This window comes from Hyperolius riggenbachi, chromosome 9, assembly GCF_040937935.1.
Source record: "Hyperolius riggenbachi isolate aHypRig1 chromosome 9, aHypRig1.pri, whole genome shotgun sequence".
Taxonomy (NCBI): domain Eukaryota; kingdom Metazoa; phylum Chordata; class Amphibia; order Anura; family Hyperoliidae; genus Hyperolius; species Hyperolius riggenbachi.
In genome coordinates, this window is record NC_090654.1 from 186,598,951 (window position 1) to 186,621,599 (window position 22,649).

Consider the following 22,649-nt stretch of genomic DNA (forward strand, 5'->3'; position numbering starts at 1 on the left):
TTTGGCCACCTATTTGGCCACCTCGCTAAACGGAAGCACAAGGGGATGTGAAAATTTTTCCGGGCAGAAACACTTAAGCCTCTTGTTAGAGCTCTTCGGTTTTCCTGCGGGGGACACACGGATCGGTGATCGGGAACCATGTTCCCGTTCACTGATCCCAGGGCTACCAGGGGACACCGCGGGAGCGCGCCGAAGTGCGGCACCGCAGCAGAGCAGCCGCCCGGACGTGAGCTTCACGTCCGGCCAGCAGAAATAGTTAAGGAGCATTTCTAGAAGCACTGTGGAACATTTGTCTTGTGTCTCACACTAGGCCAGCCCAAGGCCAGAGTGCTTATCTGTCCCCGGTGTACAGACTGCCAGGCATCTTTACTGTAAACATCAAGTGTTTTCATATTTCCTAAAAGGTAAACAATAGCCAGGGAACATTTTCCCTCATTTCTGGGTAATGAGAGAGGAAACGCCATATTTGGTTTGTCCCATCGGAGCAGGCGTAGATAGGGTCATCCATCACATGCTATTATCAGCCAATTGTATGTGATGGGTACTAGATCATCCCTGCGGGATGATGTCACATTTAACTCTTTAGAGGTTAGTATAAGAAAAGCCAACATGGGTTCCCGAGGGCACTTCTCTCTACTTCTGCGGACTTCCTTCTTGTAACTTTACGTAACTGTATGCTGCATATATGCCTAAGTGCAACTAGCATAGATGTAACAAAGAGAAAGGCGCCTGGTCTCTCGTCCCTAGGGATAGATCAAGTCTGCATGGAACGTATAAGATTCTACAGACCGTTTGCTTCGCCACAAGGGAGGTAACATGTAACGAAGATATAAGATCGCTGATTAACACATCTGTATATTTGTTATACAAATAACCTCTTGAACCTTTGCCGACGTCTAAGAAGTTCTATCTCCTATGCTGTTTGCTGTGATGAGTGTCAAGTTATCACACTTCCTGTGATATGGTGCCGAACGGTAGTGTTGTTGCCCATAGCAACCAACAAATATTTACAGTGGTTTGCAAAAGTATTCGGCCCCCTTGAAGTTTTCCACCATTTTGTCACATTACTGCCACAAACATGATTCAATTTTATTGGAATTCCACGTGAAAGACCAATACAAAGTGGTGTACATGTGAGAAATGGAACGAAAATAAACGGATTCTGATTCTGAAAATCATACATGATTCCAAACATTTTTTTTATTTATTTTTTTACAAATAAATAACTGCAAAGTGGGGTGTGCGTAACTATTCAGCCCCCCTGAGTCAAAACTTTGTAGAACCACCTTTTGCTGCAATTACAGCTGCCAGTCTTTTAGGGTATGTCTCTACCAGCTTTGCACATCTAGAGACTGAATTCCTTGCCTATTCTTCTTTGCAAAACAGCTCCAGCTCAGTCAGATTAGATGGACAGCGTTTGTGAACAGCAGTTTTCAGATCTTGCCACAGATTTTCGATTGGATTTTGGCATATTTGACAGTGGGGATGGTGTGTTCAGAGTGATGTGCAGTGTTAGTTTTCCGCCACACATAGCGTTTTGCATTGTGGCCAAAAAGTTCAGTTTTGGTCTCATCTGACCAGAGCACCTTCTTCCACATGTTTGCTGTGTCCCCCACATGGCTTGTGGCAAACTGCAAACGGGACTTCTTATGCTTTTCTGTTAACAATGGCTTTCTTCTTGCCACTCTTCCATAAAGGCCAATTTTATGCAGTGCACGACTAATAGTTGTCCTATGGACAGATTCCCCCACCTGAGCTGTAGATCTCTGCAGTTCTTCCAGTCACTATGGGCCTCTTGACTGCATTTCTGATTAGCGCTCTCCTTGTTCGGCCTGTGAGTTTAGGTGGACGGCCTTGTCTTGGTAGGTTTACAGTTGTGCCATACTCCTTCCATTTCTGAATGATTGCTTGAACAGTGCTCCGTGGGATGTTCAAGGCTTTGGAAATCTTTTTGCAGCCTAAGCCTGCTTTAAATTTCTCAATAATTTTATCCCTGTGTTCTTTGGACTTCATGCTGTTGTTGTTCCCAATATTCTCTTAGACAACCTCTGAGGCCGTCACAGAGCAGCTGTATTTGTACTAGCATCAGATTACACACAGGTGCACTCTATTTAGTCATTAGCACTCATCAAGCAATGACTATGGGCAACTGACTGCATTCAGACCAAAGGGGGCTGAATAATTACGCAAACCCCACTTTGCAGTTATTGACTTGTAAAAAATGTTTGGAATTATGTAAGATTTTCATTCCACTTCTCACATGTACACCACTTTGTATTGGTCTGTCATGTGGAATTCCAATAAAATTGAATCATGTTTGTGGCAGTAATGTGACAAAATGTGGAAAACTTCAAGGGGGCCGAATACTTTTGCAAGCCACTGTATTACAGTGAGGAGGGTGCCCATAATGTAAGAAGGCTGCCTCTGAGGAGGGTTTCTGCTGCTAAACTTCTGACATAGGCCTGGTGCACACCAAAAACCGCTAGCAGATCCGCAAAATGCTAGCAGATTTTGAAACGCTTTTTCTTCTTTTTCTGCAGCGTTTCAGCTAGCGTTTTGCGGTTTTGTGTAGCGGTTTTGGTGTAGTAGATTTCATGTATTGTTACAGTAAAGCTGTTACTGAACAGCTACTGTAACAAAAAACGCCTGGCAAACCGCTCTGAAGTGCCGTTTTTCAGAGCGGTTTGCGGTTTTCCTATACTTAACATTGAGGCAGAAACGCATCCGCAATCCAAAATCTGCAGCAGCCCGGGAGTATGCGTTTCTGCACAACGCCTCCCGCTCTGGTGTGCACCAGCCCATTGAAATACATTACCCTAGCGGATCCGCACCCGCAAGCAGATCGCAAACCGCAGCGGAAACGCTCCGGTGTGCACTAGGCCTAAATGTATATCTTCTTACGGTCTGACTAAGGCCTTGTACACATGGTAGGGATTGATACTTTATCCCTTGAGCAATAGTGCAGTGCTGATGCTGTACAGATGTGTCACCAGCCTCCAGGCTAGCGATGCATCTGTTGCTATGCATTGGTGTGGAGGGAGAACGGGTGGCGAGATACTCCCCGGGGTCAGTTGAATAAGGAGAACAATGCAATCAGGCATCAGGAATCGCTTAAAGAGACACTGAAGCGAAAAAAAATGATGATATGATGATTTGTATGTGTAGCACAGCTAAGAAATAAAACATTAAGATCAGATACATCAGTGTAATTGTTTCCAGTACAGGAAGAGTTGAGGAACTCCAGTTATCTCTATGCAAACAAGCCATTAAGCTCTCTGACTTATGCTGGGAATACACGTTTCGTTTTTGCCTTCGTTTTAGCCTTCGATTCGTTTGGTAAACGAATCGAGTGTTGAAAACGTATGTGAAAATAGTCATAATCTCATTATAGTTTCGATTAATAGACCCCAAAAACGAACGACTAGTGATCGAACATGTTTGATATTATCTCTCTTTAGCCATCTAATTGAACCATTGGTAGGCTTGATGGCTGTTCAGATCGATTATATATTGGTTTATGCCGTCCGTCCCTGTACTACGTTTCGTTTCTTTGCAGCCTTCGATCATTGGAAAAACGAAACCATCAGAATCGGAAAAAAAAAACGAAACCGTGGGTGGTGATATTAACCGTACGATCGATTATTTCGGGATCGAAAAGGACAAAAGGCACAATCGAAACGAAGGTTAAAACGAAGGCAAAAACGAAACGTGTATTCCCAGCATAAGTTAGTCGTGGAGAGGGCTGTTATCTGACTTTTATTATCTCAACTGTTCCTGGACTATTTACTTTTCCTCTGCTAGAGGAGAGGTCATTACTTCACAGACTGCTCTGAAAGACTCATTTTGAATGCTGAGTGTTGTGTAATCTGCACATATTATAGCATGATGCAATGTTAGAAAAAAACACTATATACCGGAAAATAAAAGTATGAGAATATTTTCTTTGCTGCTAATCTTCTAGTAATTATTCATAGTACACAACCAATTCACTATATCATATTTTTTTTTTCGCTTCAGTGTCTCTTTAAGAGCCTGCATGCTGGATCTTTGGCAGACACTGTGCGGCCGCTGTACATACGCTCAATTTACAGCCGAGGTGGTCTTTATCGCCCGCCACAGCAGAGTTCAATTCAGTGTGTGTACGTAGCTTTACTGGGGGGACTGGCCATCGGGGTAGAAATTTGATTTTACCTTTTTTTCTATTTAGTTTCGTTAAAAAAAAAAAAAAAAAAAAAAAAAAAAAAAAAACACAAGCCTGACACAGGTTCCTTCCCCCAAATGACCTTGGATTATATCATGGTCTAATGCAGGGGTAGGGAACCTATGGCTCAGAAGCCAGATGTGGCTCTTTTGATGGCTACATCTGGCTCTCAGACAAATCAGTAGGGTTTGATTCACTAAGCTACACTGCTCAAGCAGTGTACTACTAACTTACACTCCCCCCAAAACTAATGGCCATTCCAATTGTCCCTCTCTAGACCATATCACGTCCAGTGACTTTATAGGACGAGATCCCCGCACTTTGTTTGGCCCAATAGGCTGCCTGCCACTTGACAAGCAGCCTAATGGGCCAAAGTGCGGGGATCTCATCCTACAAAGTGAATCAACCCCCAAGTCAGCTAGCTAATTGTACAAGCGGTTAGTCTGTATTTCTCCTGTATGGTTCTCTGGAAAATTGCTGATGTTGCTGAAACCCAAGAGAAGCTGAGTATGTGCAACACTTCCGCTGCCCGGAGGATCAACTGTATACACATCACCATGGCAACAGGGACGTGAGCCCTCTGCTGCGCATGCGCACCATGCCAGTTTGAAACATATTGTATGGCTCTCACTGAAATACATTTTAAAATATGTGACGTTTATGGCTCTCAGCCAAAAAGGTTCTCGATCCCTGGTCTAATGTCTGCTTATGGTGCGTCACTCAGCCAATGTTCTTATATTCTCACCGACAAAACAACTAGATGAAGCTGGTTTAACTGTGCAATGTTCTGTGCTAGTGAAGTGTGACTGGCCCTCATCATGCTGGGTCATATTTTTGTAGGAAGTAGCCCCACTCCCTTATGAATTGAGATTTATTTTTTTTATTCTTTTTGGTGGGCTCTGATCCATGACCCATTTTAGCATCACTCACTACCTCTTTAAATCAGGGATTTTTAGGATGATTGTAAAGTTTTTTTTATTCTGTGAGCACTTCAGCACAGCTTGAAAGCTCATAGCAATCCTCCCTTCTTGCTTGCTAGAATTGAAATCTAATAGGCTTGCTCATACCGACTCTTCTGATTTACATATAACACTCTTGTTGATTGAAAGTGTGGAACATAAAAGGTGTCAGAGTCTCAAAGTCGGTGTTTTCATAAACTTTGGAGTTGGGAGTCAGGTATACCGACTCCACAGCCCTGGTTTGTGCACTCTCTCTTTTTTAAGATTACTTCGATATTAGGCAAAAGGCTTGCTCATATCGAATAGCTACGAGAACGTAGCCAATTTGAATCTAAATTTAAATTAGCCAGCCCTGACCCAGGGAGAGGGGGATTAACTTACCCATCCCGCCGCCTGGATCCGATGCGCTCCACTTGAGTTCCATGTCACTCACGCTTTCTCCTTCAATCCGGAAGAAGCGCGGAAGTGACGTGAAACGCAACATGGAACACATCGGATCCAGGCAGCGGCATGGGTAAATTAACCCCCCCCTTCTCCCTGGGTCAGGGCTGGCTAATTTAAATTTCGATTCTGAGCAGCAAAATACTCACAGCAACTCGAAAAGCCTATTGCCTAGTATCAAAGCAATCTTGAAAAGAGAAAGTGTAGTACAAACCAGGGCTGTGGAGTCGGTATACCTGACTCCCAACTTCGAAGTTTATGAAACCACCGACTGTGAGACTCCGACACCTTTTATGTTCTATACTTTCAATCAACAAGAGTGTTCTATGTAAATTAGAGGAGTCAGTGGAATCAAACTGAGGAGTCAGATAATTTTTGTACAAACTTCACAGCCCTGGACCAGTGTGACTTCATTATGACAAGTTCTCTTTCCTATGGATTGTCCAGCACCATGCTTTAGATGCTTACCCATCCTCTTGAGTTCCAGAGTTACACCATTTCACAAAACTTTTAACCAACAGGTTGATTCTTCTGTCATCACCAGCACCATCTCCATCAATTAATAGCCGCTTCCGGATAACTTCATCTATTAAATAAAAAAGATAAAAAAACATGAAAGGAGTTTGTCTGGAATTTTTAGACACAAAGTGAAAAAAAGAGAAAGAGTCTTCACTGCTGCTCCAGAAAAGATACAATGATTTTATTAGTGGTGTTAAATGGAAGTGAATCCAATAAAGTTACATTGGATGATAAACCTGACTCTTTAGGCTCCTTTCACACCAGACAATGCGCGCAGGAGCCGTTCTCCTGCATGCATTGATAGCCTGCGGCGTGTCGGGTATCTGCAGTCCGACGCAATCAGCGGCGGTAGTTATTAATTGAACCCGACGGAAACCGCCAGCTCCCAGCGGATAGACGCTCCCGGGTGCGTCGGAACCGCAGCGTCGGGTGTGAAAAGTAAAATAAAAGTCTATGCACCTACAACGCAGAAAAGGGCTCTGGTGTGAAAGAGCCCTTACAACTTGAAGCCTTGATCAGCATGTCAGCTCTATCTAGAGGTTAAAGTGTACCCAAGGCACACCTTAGGTATAAAATAAACAGGTTTATCTAAGAATGGGGAAGCCTCTGGATCCTATAGAGCAGTGTTCCCCAACCTATCCTCAAGGCCCACCAACATTACATGCTTTCCAGAAAACCAAAAACATGCATAGGAAAGGGGTAATTAGTGTCTCAGCAGAGCTGATTAACTACCTCTGTGGATTTCCACAAAACATGCACTATTAACCAGCTGAGCGGTCTGGACGAGCTCAGCTCGTCCAACACCGCCAGCGGCTGCCGCTCAGGCCCTGCTGGGCCGATTTTAATGAAATAAAAAGCAGCACACGCAGCCGGCACTTTGCCAGCCGCGTGTGCTGCCTGATCGCCGCCGCTCTGCGGCGATTCGCCGCGAGCAGCGGCGAAAGAGGGTCCCCCCAGCCGCCTGAGCCCAGCGTAGCCGGAACAAAAAGTTCCGGCCAGCGCTAAGGGCTGGATCGGAGGCGGCTGACGTCACGACGTCGGCTGACGTCGATGACGTCACTCCGATCGTCGCTATGGCGACGATATAAGCAAAACAAGGAAGGCCGCTCATTGCGGCCTTCCTTGTTTATTCTGGGCGCCGGAGGCGATCGGAAGATCGCCTCCGGAGCGCCCTCTAGTGGGCTTTCATGCAGCCAACTTTCAGTTGGCTGCATGAAATAGTTTTTTTTTTATTTAAAAAAAACCCTCCCGCAGCCACCCTGGCGATTTAATCAGAACGCCAGGGTGGTTAATGGGCTTGGAGGTCAGCGTTGGGGGAACACTGCAGTATAGAGCTTTCCCACACCATCCTCCAGTACCCCATTCAGGTGCTTCATGTGATGTATTAAGGTACGTACACACGTCTGATATTTCTGAACGACTTGTCGTTCTAACCGGTCATTTGAACAACAATTTGGCGTGTGTATGAACGATCGTTACACTGATAGCAGTAGTTTTGACTGATCCGCTAGGCGGATCCGTGGACTAACTGTCATTCAAACGACAGTTAGGTCCGTACATGTATACAAACGATTTGTTGTTTGAAATTCTATTAGTTTCGCACTAATAGACTTTCAAACAACAAGTTGTTTGATCAGTCATTTGATCTAGTCCATTGTTCTATCCAGTCCATTGACCAGTCAAATTCAAAAGTTGTGTCGTCTGTGTGTACAAGGAGTCTGAACGACTTTTTGTTTGAATGAAAAGTCGTTCAAACTTCCTCACGCAATCATACAGAGTTTGAAAAGATGTGTCTAGCCACAGGACCAATTAAAAAACACCTCTCGCTGATATATGGTTTACTCTCTAACTTGGAGGTAGATACACTTCCATTCTTCTCAGCTTGGGAATCAGACCTGGGGGAAAGCTTTTCTTCCGCCCAAAAAACTACAATGTGCATATTTGCCCACAAGGCATCCTCGGCTACACGTATCCAAGAGACAAACTAAAGGATTTTGACACGTTGGCACTATACGCCCTTAAGACTATCCAAGATGTTCGCAGACAGAGACCCCAACTGCTGGAGATGTAACTCTGCGGAGGGTTCTATACTGCACATTTTATGGGAGTGCCCTAGTGTAAAAGCCCTGTGGAAGCAGACTGAAAAAATCCTAAAAGAAATGTCGGGAAGAGACATACCGTTTACCCCCCAGTTCTATCTCCTACATCTTAATAATTGGAGCATAAGGTCTTACAAAGGCTCTGTGGTTCGACACATCTTAAATGCTGTTAAAACTCTATTGCTCAGGAACTGGGGATCCACACGTACACCGTCTATTGCAGATATGGTCAAGGAACTCGATTCGATATACGATCTAGAACAGAATGTCTTTAATGTACAAGGTAGACCCGAAAAATTTTCCTCTATGTGGAGGCTATGGCTGATATATAGATACTCCTCTGAACTTAAACAGATTCTGGAGGAGAGGAATTGATAAGATGCTCCCTTAGTTGTTCTGATCCTCTTCTACGAGCATCCCTGTTTGTACACAGACCACCTGGCGCTGGTTGTAATTCCGAAAAACTTAAAAAGTCAAAAGGCTATTTGTACTTACCTGGCAAACACCCTTGAGACTTCCCCAGTTATACGAGGTGGCTCAAAGACTTATTCTTTGGCCTCTCTCTTTTCCTTTATTTTCATTTCAGATATTAAGATTTAGACAAAATAGAGTCCAACCAATGGAAACATTTTTCCTCCCTTGCTTCTATCCAGTTACTAATTAATTTTGGATTCAAAATGTTTCATATCCAGATTCACGACCTTATTCTAACACTGTTCTTTATGTCCTAAATATGCATACCATGGTCATACAACTTCATTTGTACCATTAATGAAAATGATATGTGATTAATGCTTTATTATGATACAATGTACTGCTGTTGTTCTCTAAATAAAAGAATTTGAAAAGTCGTTCAAACATCCGGTTTGAACGACAATCGGGCATCACATAAGACGTGTATGCACCTTAAGGGTGCTCACTGGATACTCTTCTCTGTTAATCCTAAAAGGATACCCAAAGTGACATGATGAGAGACATGTGCATGTACAGTGCCTAGCACACAAATAACTATGCGGTGTGCCTTTTTTTCTTTCTCTGCCTGAAAAAGTTAAATATCAGGTATGTGAGTGGCTGACTCAGTCCTGACTCAGACAGGGAGTGATTGCAGTGTGACCCTCACTGATAAGAAATTCCAACTATAAAACACGTTCCTAGCAGAAAATGGCTTCCGAGAGCAAGAAAGAGGTAAAAAGGGGAATTTCTTATCAGTGAGGGTCACACTGTAGTCACTTCCTGTCTGACTCAGGACTGAGTCAGCCACTTACATACCTGATATTTAACTCTTTCAGGCAAAGAAAAAAAAGGAACACAGCCTAGTTATTTGTGTGCTAGGCACTGTACATACACATGTCTATCTCATCATGTCACATGTCACTTCCGTTTTAGATTCTGTCCCCATATGTGTTTGCGTTTGACACCCCTGCTAACAAGCCTTACAGTGCTAGATTCCCATCTGGGGTTACAGTGAGTTTTGTTAGATCCCAGAAGCTTGCTGGATCCCTGGGTATGAAAGTCCAACCAGCATTGGAATACACCATCCAATGATTTACCTAAAGAATAGATGGATTACGAAGGCATGTATTCAGGAATAGGTGCCAAATTCAGGATCTACAAACGCTGATTAGTTTTGGATAACTAATGCAGCTCCGCACTATGCAACCTTACCATAAACTTTAAAGGACATCTAAACTGAGAGGCATATGGAGGCTGCCATGTTAATTACCTTTTAAAACAATACTAGATGCCTGGCTGCCCTGCTGTTCTCTTTGGCTGCAGTAGTGTCTGAATCACACACCTGAAACAAGCATGCAGCTAATCCAGTCAGACCTCAGTCAGAGCACCTGATCTGCAGGCTTGTTCAGAGTATATGGCTAAAAGTATTAGAGACAAAGGATCAGCAGGATAGCCAGGAAACTGGTATCACTTAAAAGGAAATAAATATGGCAGCCTCCATATACCTCAGACTTCAAATGTGCTTTAAGGTGAACCCGGGGTGAAAGTAAACTAATGAGATAACAATTGTATTTACGCTCCCACTCCTAAAATAAAATTATATATATATATATATATATATATATATATATATATATATATATATATATATATATATATATATATATATATATATATATATATATATATATATATATATATATATATATATATATATATATATATATATATATATATATATATGTGTGTATGTGTGTATGTGCGTATGTGCGTATTTTGTTTTCAGATATTCCATGGTTTTATTTTATATTTACACATTTACAAATTAGATTAAATGTTTTGCTGCCTCCGCTCAGTGCCAGCCTAATAAGTGTCCCAGAGTTAGGAAAAGGTCAATACATCTATTTTATCTCTCTCTTTTCTCAGAAGTTGTATTTTGCCAGCAAAACTTTAATGCTGTAATTTGCTTATCAGTGATGTTTATTATATTCCCGACAAGCTACCACAAGACGAAAGTTGTTACTTCCATGTCTAAAAATTACCTCTTTCAGGCAAGTAAAAAATCCTGGTTATTAAAGAGAATCTGTACTCTAAAATTCTTACAATAAAAAGCATACCATTCTATTCATTGGGTTCTCCTGGGCCCCTCTGTGCTGTTTCTGCCTCTCCCTGCTGCAATCCTGGCTTGTAATTGCCAGTTTTAGGCAGTGTTTACCGTTATGAACAATACGGAAAGTCGTGCGTAATCGCCAACGATTTTCGTATGGTCCAGCACCATCACCGTCACTCATTTTTTAAACAAACCAGAAGTTTATCTTTTTTTTCCCCTCTCTTCTGAATGGAAGCAGACCCTCACCCACATCCAGGGCTGTGGAGTCGGTACAAAAATCTTCCCACTGCAACTCCTCAGTTTCTGAAACCACGACTCCGACTCCAACTCCGGGTGCCCAAAATTGCCTCGACTCCGACTCCACCTGCCCACATCACAAGTAGCTCTTCACACATACGTGAGAACAAATGGACATTCCACTAGTAACTAGAAATTGTCCTGAAAGATCAATCCTTTTGCTTCCCTAAAAAACTGTGAACAGACAATAGACAAATTTCATGTGTTAATAATTCAAGATGTGGTTATCGCAGACAAATGACAAATATATTTCCCGGTTCCTAAAAATCAGCCTAATAACTAATCCAATTTATAGCCTGCTAGCTGCCAGGGGGACTGAACTATTTATCACTAGCAGACTACACATGCTTATCTGCCGTTGTTTGGTGTCATTCGATAAAGCATCGCTGGCTGGTTCCAAATCTGGCCTCAGATCCCCGGTAAGGCAATCTGGGGAGGAATCGCAAAGACTATTAATAAATGTTGCACTTTCTGCTTGTAATCTGGGGCTGCCCCTTTTGCTGGCTGGGGGGTAAACACACCTACTTTCCAGGTAGAGCCACCCCCAAAACTCAGATCCTATAAAGGTTTGGGCACTAACGACCCCTCCCAGTCTCCGAATTTCCATCAACTCCAGATCTTCACACACGTGCTCTCCAGGAGACTAGAAAGCACATGGACTTCCATAACATGTTTTGTTTCAAGGACTCATATCAATGCCTGCATTTGAACTGGACTTTATTTGCATCTATTCCACACAAACTGCATTCAGTTAAGTAAACTTTGCACCATTCTCCCCTTTTATTTTAAGCTTAGTGTTTATATGTTAATTGGTGTATGTAAATGTGTGTAATGCATTTTTGTTATTAAACCGTTAAAAAAATCGTTTTACGGTTATGACCTGTTCCTGTACATACACAATCGTACTTACTCCTCCGAAAACGTAACCTTGTGTTCTAGAGTATCTTGTATTTACAACCCGTATGCTTGAATCGGGCACAGACAGACAGATCTGGCGCCGATCCCCGCATACAGCTAAGGGTTAACTTACAGTGTTCGCAGTGCGTTATATATTTACAGTCGTGTGCTGACTCACACATGGTGGCAAGCATTTGAATTGTACGTGTGGTGTGAATCCTTTGTAATCAGGACGCTCCTCTCGGCTAGTCGGTTCATAGATTGCAAATCCACATATGGGCATCTATGCGCAAAGCGACGGAGAGACCGAGTTTCTGACTGAGCGATTGACCCAATCAAGGATCGGCCCTTGTGGTTCTTGACATTTACAAACAAAAGACATGGCTTCTAACCAGCTTGTGATAGGCTGAAAGGAGCTCAGTCTGTGACTCACACAGAGCCTGCAGGGGGCGTGGAGAGGGTGTGTATAGCTTCTATCCTATCACAAGAAGAGCAGCACATTCCTGCCTGAGTGCCTGAGCCTGACAAAGCTGTCAGAGGAAAGAAGATTAGATTATATAACAGAGATAACACAGCCACTGTGCAACTAGGAAAGGCTGCAGTAAGACAGGCCACATTAGAACAGGTATAGGAACTTATAGGATAGAAGAAATAAGGCTCAAAATTTTGTTACAGAATCTCTTTAATATGTCTGCACTATACATACACAGTTTATCTCATCATGTCGCCTCGGTTACACGAACATTGCTATCTCATTTCAAATTCATTCTAAAGCTGGACCAAACTCATGCTATAAAAATGAAATTCAAGCTTCAAGATATAGATGTATGGAGATGAAAGCTGTGTACAGACATGCAGCTGTTACTGGCTGAAACAACCATTTGTGAATGTGTTTGGCTGACAGTCTCCAGCTACACAGTTACAGTCCACAATGCACATTTTGCTCAGCTGAATGATCTGCACTGTCCTATAGAGAGGAGAGGGGGAATAGTGGCAGGGGGTGCAAGAAACATGTCCTTTGGATAACTTCAAAACCGATCCATGGTTACAAACAAGAAAAAGGTAAGTTACTTTGCCTATTTTAACTACTTTAAAGTGATAATTTGGGGCGTTTCTCTTCAAACTCATCTGTGAAGATCCTGAAGATCTATACAGACAGACTTCTGTCAATAGGAAAAAAAGGTATCATTCTGGCATCTTCTGTCCTCCACACTCAAACCTGCTATGCAGAAAAGAAATACCTCACTGATTGTTATTGCATTCTACTGTCAAGCGTCAATGTCTGTAAGGGGATCCATAGCACAGTATCAACCAAAATGATCAAGTAAAAAAGTCTGCATATAGCTGTATAGGGAACCTTGACACAAAGGTTCATTAGAGTTCAATGGTCTACATCATGGACATGATAGGTTGACTGGTGCTGTGTGAGTGATGGTCTGTCCTGCTCCACAATTCATTATTACTGTCTAGGACACGAGCTGCTGTGATGGATTCCTTTATCTCAGTGTTCAATTACTATTGAGAATCTGTAGAAAAACCACCAGCAGTGAAAGGAGAAACTTCATTTATAGCCACATCTCTTCATAAAGTGCCTGCTGAAACAATGCCAATATGCACCGCTTAAGCTAATATTACCATCCATTTTCAGACACTGCTCTGCAATGTGTATACTATAGTCTGCAGATAATAGGCTGCTTGTAGGTTTCTTAACTGTTCTGCCCAACTCAGCAAATTGTTTTAGCCATCTTTGTGACCTACTGTTAATCACTCCCGTATGCTGCTTAAAGTTAACAGATCACCATTTTTAGCACCCAGGGCATCTTAATAGCACATGAAAAATGCATGCCAACAATATGTTTCATTATTAAAATAAACTTCTATTTTACATTCAAAGTCGTTGATTTCATAAACTGAGGAGGCTGAGTCGGACGATTTTTGTACAAAATCCACAGCCCTGTTAAGTATTAGACTAAGGAGTCGGAGTCGAAGTCGGAGCCATTTTGGATACCCGGAGTCGGAGTCGTGGTTTCAGAAACTGAGGAGTCGGAGTTGGAAGATTTTTGTACCGACTCCACAGCCCTGGTTTTCTTAGCCTACTTCAGCAGGCCTTCCCGTTCCCCGGGCCCGCAGAGATTTCAGGAAGCTAACTGTTTTATTGTAGTCATTACCAAGAAGTAAACAATACCTTTTCATAAACAGAGGGGGGTTATCTAGAGTGAATGTGTCAAGATAGCATCTCTGACTTCTATAAAAAAGGAATGTGAGAAAGGGAGGGGGGGGGGGGGGGGGACATGGCAGCTTCTCTGCCAGGATAAATTCCAGTGAAAGAAAGGGTGCTTAGTTCCCTTTTAAAGGATTAACTGTAGCGTGTGGTATGTGGAGGCTGCCATATTTATTTCCTTTGAAGCAATACAAGTTTCCTGGCTGTCCTACTGATCCTCTGCCTTTTAATACTTTTAGTCATAGCCCCTGATAAATAACCCTCTGATCTAAATCTGGTCAGAGAGGGATCTATTTCTTCCAGGGCTGTGGAGTGGGTACAAAAATCCACCAACTCCGACTCCTTAAGTCAGGATTCCTCCGACTCCTCTAATATGCATATTACAATCTTGTTGATTGAAAGTATGTAACATGAAATGCATCTCTTAACTGCCAACGCTTAGGAATTTTAAAAGACAACTGAAGTGAGAGGGATATGGAGGCTGCCATATTTATTCCCTTTTAAACAATACCAGTTACCTGGATATTCGGCAGATCTTCTGCCTCTAATACTTTTAGTCATAGACTAAAACTAGTCCTTGGTAAGAGTACTTGTAGAAGGCACAGACATGAACAAAGAACATCTATCAGGCCCTAGGCAATGTAACTGTGGGTACATGTAAGAGTGATGTACAGGTACTCTGCAGGAGAATGAGGAGATTCTTCCTCTATTACACATCCTTCAGGTACAATCTGAACCAGATTTATGGGCGATAGACAACACCTCTGTGTTCAATGTGTACAACATTCTCAGTGGATTCCCCGCAGCTCTGTGGGGAGGCCATATGTATAGTACTACTGTGTAACAAAGTAAACCTGAAACAGATGAAATTAAAGTTGTATACATACCTGGGACTTCCTCCAGACCCCTTCAGGCTAATCAGTCCCTCGCTGTCCTCCTCCGCCACCTGGATCTTCTGCTATGGGTCCAGGTACTTGAGCCAGTCCCACTCCGCTGCCGAGAGCGTACTACACCTGCGCAGCACTATTGCGCAGGTGCAGAATGCTCCTGGCTGTGGGAACGGCACACAGCTGGACTGCGCTGACTGGCTGAATTACTGGGACTCATAGCAGAAGATCCAGGTGGCGGAGGAGGACAGCGACTGGATTAGCCTGTGGCTGGAGGAAGCCCCAGGTATGTATAAAAAAAAAAAAAAAAATTCTTTTCATCCATCTCAGGTTCTTTAATTCATAGTCATCAAACCAAATTTACATAACTTATCAAATTATTTGATTTCATGGGCAAAGGGAGTGCATACATTTTCATAAAGCAGCATCAATGCAGAATTATTTCCATCTCATTGACCATCTCTATTAGTGACACGGCTACACATCAGGCTTTATTCTTACAGCATAGATGTCATTTAGTATATATAAGAGATTCCTGTGTACACATCATATATACAGTCACAATCAGATATGTATATCTGACTTTAAAAATACAGGGACTGCTTTATTGAAGCAGCACAAGTAACTAATTTTGATTGGTTTATTTTTGTGGACTAACCACAGCTATTACTGGATCTATAAATAATTTATGATGACTATTATCTGATAAATAGAACATTTTATATTTTCTATTTTAATTACAGTGTAAATGAATTAGGAGTTGGAGTCAGTGCATTTTCTCCCCGACTCCAGGTACCCAAAAGTTGCTCCGACTCCTCGACTGCGAAGTCCTGATTTCTTCCATACACAGCACAATGATTTTCAATAGATTTTAGGGCTGGTGCACACCAAAAGCGGTTCTGAGTGCTTTTAAAAACGCTTTCGTGCTGAAAACCACTGAGCTAATGTATTTAAATGGGATGGTGCACACCAGAGCGGTTCGTTTTTTTCCCCCAAAAAGCAAACTCGGGTCCGGCAGCATTTTTGCAGATTTCTGAGGCGTTTATGCCTCAATGTTAAGTATAGGAAAGTGGAAAACCGCTCTGAAAAACGATAGATCAGAGCGGATTTCCAAGCGTTTTTGTTACAGAAGCTGTTCAGTTACAGCTTTACTGTAACAAAATATAAAATCTGCTACAGAAAAATGCTCCATAAATTGATAGGCATCTTTAGAAAATCTCTCTAAACATGCTCTGAAAACCGCTAGAGTTTGCAGATCCGTTGGCGGTTTTTGGTGTACATTGGCTCTAAATCTAATTTCATTTGAACCACTGCATTGCACTGCTCGAGTCAGTGCAATGATATGGGCTGTCGATCTACCACCTTCTTCCCTGCAAACAATCCAGATTTTACATCTAGCCTGATAAATAATTTAGATAGATTAAAGCGGATTCGAGATGAAAAACTAAATATAACAAGTGACTTGTCTATATATCTTATCTAAAGTTTAGATAGTTTACACAGCAAATCTATCTTTAAACAGCTTCAACAGTATATTAATATTTTTTCCTGTGATACAATGGGAGCAGACATGTTTTCTGCTTGTCACTATTACACAATTACACACACAGGCAAGCTTATCTGTATCTAGGCATGCTAATCTAAATATTCTGTGAAAACTCCACTCTTATCTCCTCCATTACACAGGCAACTGATCTGTATCTGCACTGCAACTCTCAAGGTGCCCATACACTCGTCAGATTGGCATCAGATAGATAAGAAATGCATCTGATGATCTATCTGATGCGTTTTTAGAACATTTTTTACCAGGAAAGAATTCCAATAGATTTCATTTTGAAATCTATTGAAATTCGATCTGATGGCATTTTTTTGCCATCAGATTTCCATTAAGGCCAATGCAAACTGATAAGCAATCTCATCAGATCGACCTAAATTTTCCACCCTGCAAGTTCGATGGAAATCCATCGAAATCGATCGAAATCAGCCGTCGATCGGTCGATTGGCAAACCGATTTGCAATCGATTGATCGATCGGCCAGAAAATCGGCTGAGTGTATGGGCTGCTTCAGATTGTGAAAACTCTGCCTCTGAAATCTATAGCTAGTAACACCTTTTTCACCTGCCCAGACTGAAATCCCACAATCCCTTGCAAGCGCCAAGGCACTCTGGAGAAGCTGTGGGTGTGGCTTGTTTAGTTTATAGGAAATTAGGGTATTAAAACAAAACAAAACAAGTATTTGGCTTGAGGAATGCCCTATAAACTATATGTAAGGAACACAATTATGCAAGGAGTAAAAGTTCATCTCAGATCCACTTTAAGGCCGTTTCCACTTGTGCAGGTGTGCGTATCTGAGACACATTCTGGTGCTCCAACAAAGTAGCATACTTTGACAAAAATAGCATACGTATATCAAAGTAAATAAATACGTGTATTAAAGTGTATCAGTGGTAAGGCCCCGTTCATATCACGGAACGCAGGCGCGTTCCGTTCAGAACACAACGCACAGGAACGCACGTCATGTGCGTCTCTGTGCGTTGCGTGGCTGATCCCATTCACTGAAAGTGAATGGGACAGCCGCGCGTTTTGCTAGGAAACGCGTGCAGCATGCGTTCCCGGACCGCACAGGTCCGGAATGCATGCAGTGTGAACATCAGACAGTGCACTCTATGCACTGTCTGACGTCGTGCGTGTCGGCCTCCCGCATGCGTTCCCGAAACGCGGAAGGGAACGCGTGCAATGTGAACGGGGCCTTAGTCTACTGCTACCATCATGCACCCGACCACCCTCTTTTGAGCAAGATCTAGCCGACCAGAACGATCAGTCATTTTCGGCTGTAAATCGATCACGACTATGATCAAGCGTTGGGGTATCACGGTGGTGTAGTGGTTAGCACTCGCCTTGCAGCGCTGGGTCCCCGGTTCTAGCCAGGGCACCATCTGCAAATGTGTATGTTCTCCCCGTGTCTGTATGGGTTTCCTCCCACATCCCAAAAATATACAGATAAGAGAGGCCCAGTGCACACCAAAACCGCTAGCAGATCCGCAAAATGCTAGGTGTTTTTGTGAGCAGGTTTCAGAGCGATTCTAGGCATGTTTAGAGACATTTTCTAAACATGCCTAGCGTTTTTTGGAGCGTTTTTGTGTAACAGATTAAAATATTGTTACAGTAGAAGCTGTTACTGAACAGCTTCTGTAACAAACACCTGGAAAACCTCTCTGATGTAGCGTTTTTCCAGAGCGGTTTGCGTTTTTCCTATTGTTTACATTGAGGCAGAAATGCTTCTGCAAACCGCAAACGTGCAGGAGGAGGCACGTTTGTGGTTTGCTAAAAAACGCAAACCGCTGGTGTGCACCGTCCCATTGAAATACATTAGCCAAGCGTTTTCACTGGCGGAAGCGGTTTGCAGATAGCTGCAAAAACCGCTCGGTGTGCACTGGGCCTCAATTGGCTTCCCCTTAAAATTGGCCCTAGACTACGATACATACACTACATGATACGTACATAGACATAGGACTATGGTAGAGACTAGATTGTGAGCCCCTCTGAGGGACAGTTAGAGACAAGACAATATACTCTGTACATCGCTGTTTAATATGTCACTGCTATATAAGTAATTATATAAATGAATAAAAGTACAGTAAGTAAATAATAATGGCAGTATTTGTATAGCGCCTTTCTCCTGTCGGACTCAAAGCGCTTGCGAGGCAGCCACTAGAGCGCACTCAGTAGGCAGTAGCAGTGTTAACCCTCTGGGTGATACAATTATATCGCCCAGGAGGTGGTGCAGCACTATTTTTTTAAATTTTTTATTTTTTAAATCATGTAGCGAGCCCAGGGCTCGCTACATGATAGCCGCAGCGCAGCGGCATCCCCCCACCCACTCCGATCGCCTTCGGCGATCAGAGTAAGCAGGAAATCCCGTTCAGAACGGGATTTCCTGCTGGGCTTCCCCGGTCGCCATGGCGACGGGGCGGGATGACGTCATGGACGTTGTGACGTCGGAGGGAGTCCAGATCCACCCCTCAGCGCTGCCTGGCACTGATTGGCCAGGCTGCACAAGGGGTCGGGGAGGGGGGGGGGGACTGCACGGCACGGCGAGCGGCGGCGGATCGGCGGCGATCGGAAGTTACACGCAGCTAGCAAAGTGCTAGCTGCGTGTAACAAAAAATAAATTATGCAAATCGGCCCACCAGGGCCTGAGAAATCCTCCTGCGCGATATACCCCGAGCTCAGCTCGGGATTATCGCTCAAGAGGTTAAGGAGACTTGCCCAAGAAACTCCTTACTGAAATAGGTGCTGGCTTACTGAACAGGCAGAGCCGAGATTTGAACCCAGGTCTCCTGTGTCAGAGGCAGAGCCCTTAACCATTACACTATCCAGCTACTGCCCAATATATAAATAAAAGTACTGAAAAGTATAAATATAAGTACTGAAAAGTCAGAACACCGGCACTTGTGCTGATGGAAAAACACATACAAATACCTCTATCCATGCCATGTATTGCTATATGGATTTGCATGCAGATTTGTATGCGAGATATGAACAAATGCCGCTGACCGGCTTTCTTTTCTACGCACACAAATTTGGAAACCGCCTATTGGACTGTAAATTGCATGCGATTTTTTTATCAAAATCGCATCGCACCAGTATGTACAGGTCTTCATGATTTTTCAAAAGACCTTGTGATTAAAAAACACATGCGATTTTAAAAGCGCAAGCGCAGCAGTGTCTACAGGGCCTATTGCATGCAAGTTTTGCATACAGGGAAACAGATAGGAATGACACAAATTGAAACAACCTTAAAAAAAAAAAAAAAATCAATTGAAAATACAATCGATTGTATTATTGCCTTGAGTTGTTGTGCAATAGGTTCCCCCGCAAATTCAGAGCTATGAATGAGAAAATCGAAGCGTTTATGGCTTGGTATATGAACTGGTGCTTGCTATTTGTGCTACGTTTACCTATTAATACAGATTAGAACAGTCATTCAGATGGTTGTGGCCACATGTGCCTAAATTCCCAAAATCTAAAAACGAGTTCATGGTGTCCTCCTTTGACCCCATAGAAGCAGACCCCAGCCAGGAGCCAGCATCCCACCTTGTAACCCCCCTCCCCACCCGTCTGGAAGTTATTAAATGGTGATATAATACAGTATATAGCTGTAACACAAGGCCAGTGTGCAGGGCTGCTGGGTGTACAAGCGGGCTGCATCCCCCGTACAATGTGCAGGGCTGCTGGGTGTAACCGTTCATTTCACCGTGAAAATCAGTAAAATAGAGGTACACTGTGGCCGATCGGTGGGGGAATGCTGATAATGGAGGAGCGCTGTGGGTGGGGAGACGTGAACAAGCCACGAGTGAGCGGTGTGTAAGAGATCGCACCGGAGGAAGAGGGACGCCCAGGCCGCACTACGCCCCGCATTCCCGGCCACACGATCACGCCAGCCGGGGGCTGTGCGGCCTACGCCATGTACCGGGCCCAGGGGCGGGGGGCGGCTGCTGGGAGGAGCGGGGCCGCTACTTACCGTCCGTGACGGCTCCCATGTCGGCTGCTGGTGAGGTCAGATTCCCACAATGCAGAGCAGTATGGAGGCCGCACACGCCGGGCCGCGTCCTTCTCTATAAGCTCCCCCCACCCGGCCACCTACCGACACCCCACCCAGCCCGAATCCAGGTGAGTGGCTACTGTGCAGGCAATTCTGGTGACCCCACTGCAGAGGGGAGTGAGGGCCGAGTTCCTGGCCTATCTGTAGGAAAATCTATCAGGCTGGGATCTGTAGTCCATCCACAGCTGGGGAGGTTAGGGCACTTAACTATCGTGGCCAGTCTGTGCAGCTCATTCTGGGATCTGTAGTTCATCAACAACAGAAGGGTAGTTGGTGGATTTGAAAGTCAGTCTATCTATCTATCTATCTATCTATCTATCTATCTATCTATCTATCTTAATCTTGGGATATGTAGTTTTCCCACAACTGTGTGCCCCACCAGCCTGGGTATATGTCTCATGCAGGTATTTGTAGCTCATCTACACCTGGAGGGTAGCTTAGTGTGCACCAAACCAATCTGATCTATGTGTCTGTTGATAAATCTCACGTTAGTATCTTTTGTTAATCCATGGCACAGTGTCCAGCCAGCCTAGATTTTCTGTACAGTACATACAAGCTATGTACTGTACACACATAATGCTGGGAATACACAATTCAATTTCCTGTCCGATCAACGAGCAATCTAATGGGAAGTGGTATTGTGCATAAAGGTCCGCAATGCTCCCAATCGATAACTGGATTGATTTTCCCATGATAAATTCAGAAACTTGATCCCATTATCAAACAGGAGCAGATTGAACATATTGGAAAAAATCAGTTGATTCCTGTCAATCGGATGGGAAATTGCATTGTGTGTATTTAGCATGAAAACTTCATCACCCAAAATGATTGTTTCTGATCAAGGTTTTTTTTTTAATGATCCACTAAGTTAGAAAATCCTAGGCCAGTTGCCAATATGTTTCCTACTACACTTTGAGGCGGGATTACTCCTGCTCATCCGTCTCTGTTTATAATACAGAATGTTCTGCTTGGCAGAGAATTGAACAGGGTGCCTGTATAGTCATTCACAATTAGGCCTCATTCACACTGGAACATTTTACTAGCAATTTCAGCTTATCTGTAAATCGCTAGTGCTTGAAAAAAGGCTATGGCAATGCAAATCAATGGTGTTCACACTGTAGTGATCCTCAATGATAATCAATTTGCTGAAGTCTCGAACATTGTGTATGCAGCATTTTTGGAGCGATTTCATTTCAATGAATCACAAAACGCAATCACTCTAAGATCGCTTTCCTGTACAGTGAAAAATCACAGGAAAATCGCTTAGCAAAATGCTAGTGTTTTGCGATTCCCAGTGTGAATGAGGCCTGTAAGTCTGTAAGGATCGTCGCATGATCCTTTGAGGGCTTATTCACAATGGGACGTTGCGTTGTAATGTGACGTTAATGCTGCGTTACTGTCGCATACAGTAGGTACAGTAAAGCATACAGGCAATGAAAGGTATGCTTTCCTGTACCTGGTAACGTGTGCGTTTAATGGTAACTCACTGCAGCAGTGCCAACTGTGGTAGTGAGAGCGTTGCCAGTGCACAGGACTGTGACTAAAACAACTGCAGGAGTGCTGTAGTCCTGATATACAGTCCAGGCATTCGTAAAAAGAAGAAAAGCTGGGCATGCACATCCAATGCAATTATAATTTATTAACTTCTTCAAAAAGTAAAAACAATTTTTACAGGCTACATTACCGTTACCAGGAGAGGTACAAGCAGTGGGGGTTGTCAAACACTGCAGCAGTGCGTTACCATAACACTACACGTTACAATGTGTTGCTAACGTCACACTGTGAACGTCCCATAGGCTTTGCATTGCAGTGCGGTAAGCTGCGTTATAAGACTTTATAATGCAGCTCTGCAACGTCTCACTGTGAATGTAGCCTGAGCTGCAGTTCGAGACAGTTTTGTTCTGTTGCTATGGAGGGGGGCAGCGAAATGCCAAGTGTCACACAGTGGAGCTGGAAGGGT

At 43.4% G+C, this 22,649-nt stretch overlaps 2 protein-coding genes across 3 annotated transcripts in view; one reads left to right on the forward strand and one right to left on the reverse strand.

Moving 5' to 3' along the window:
* Positions 1-20,748, reverse strand: part of THOC7 (THO complex subunit 7) — a 41,471-nt gene extending 20,723 nt beyond the window's left edge. The window contains exons 1-2 of the mRNA XM_068253795.1: positions 20,609-20,748; positions 6,070-6,187 (exon numbers count right to left, since the gene is read on the reverse strand). Coding sequence (XP_068109896.1) covers positions 6,070-6,187; positions 20,609-20,627 — 137 coding nt within the window. The 5' untranslated portion in view covers positions 20,628-20,748. The remainder of the gene's footprint in view (positions 1-6,069; positions 6,188-20,608) is intronic.
* Positions 20,322-22,649, forward strand: part of ATXN7 (ataxin 7) — a 167,181-nt gene continuing 164,853 nt past the window's right edge. Inside the window, exon 1 of one of the 2 annotated variants that reach the window (XM_068253791.1) lies at positions 20,322-20,757. The gene's annotated coding sequence lies outside the window, so the exon portion shown is untranslated. The remainder of the gene's footprint in view (positions 20,758-22,649) is intronic. The other variant, XM_068253793.1, reaches the window with a different exon arrangement.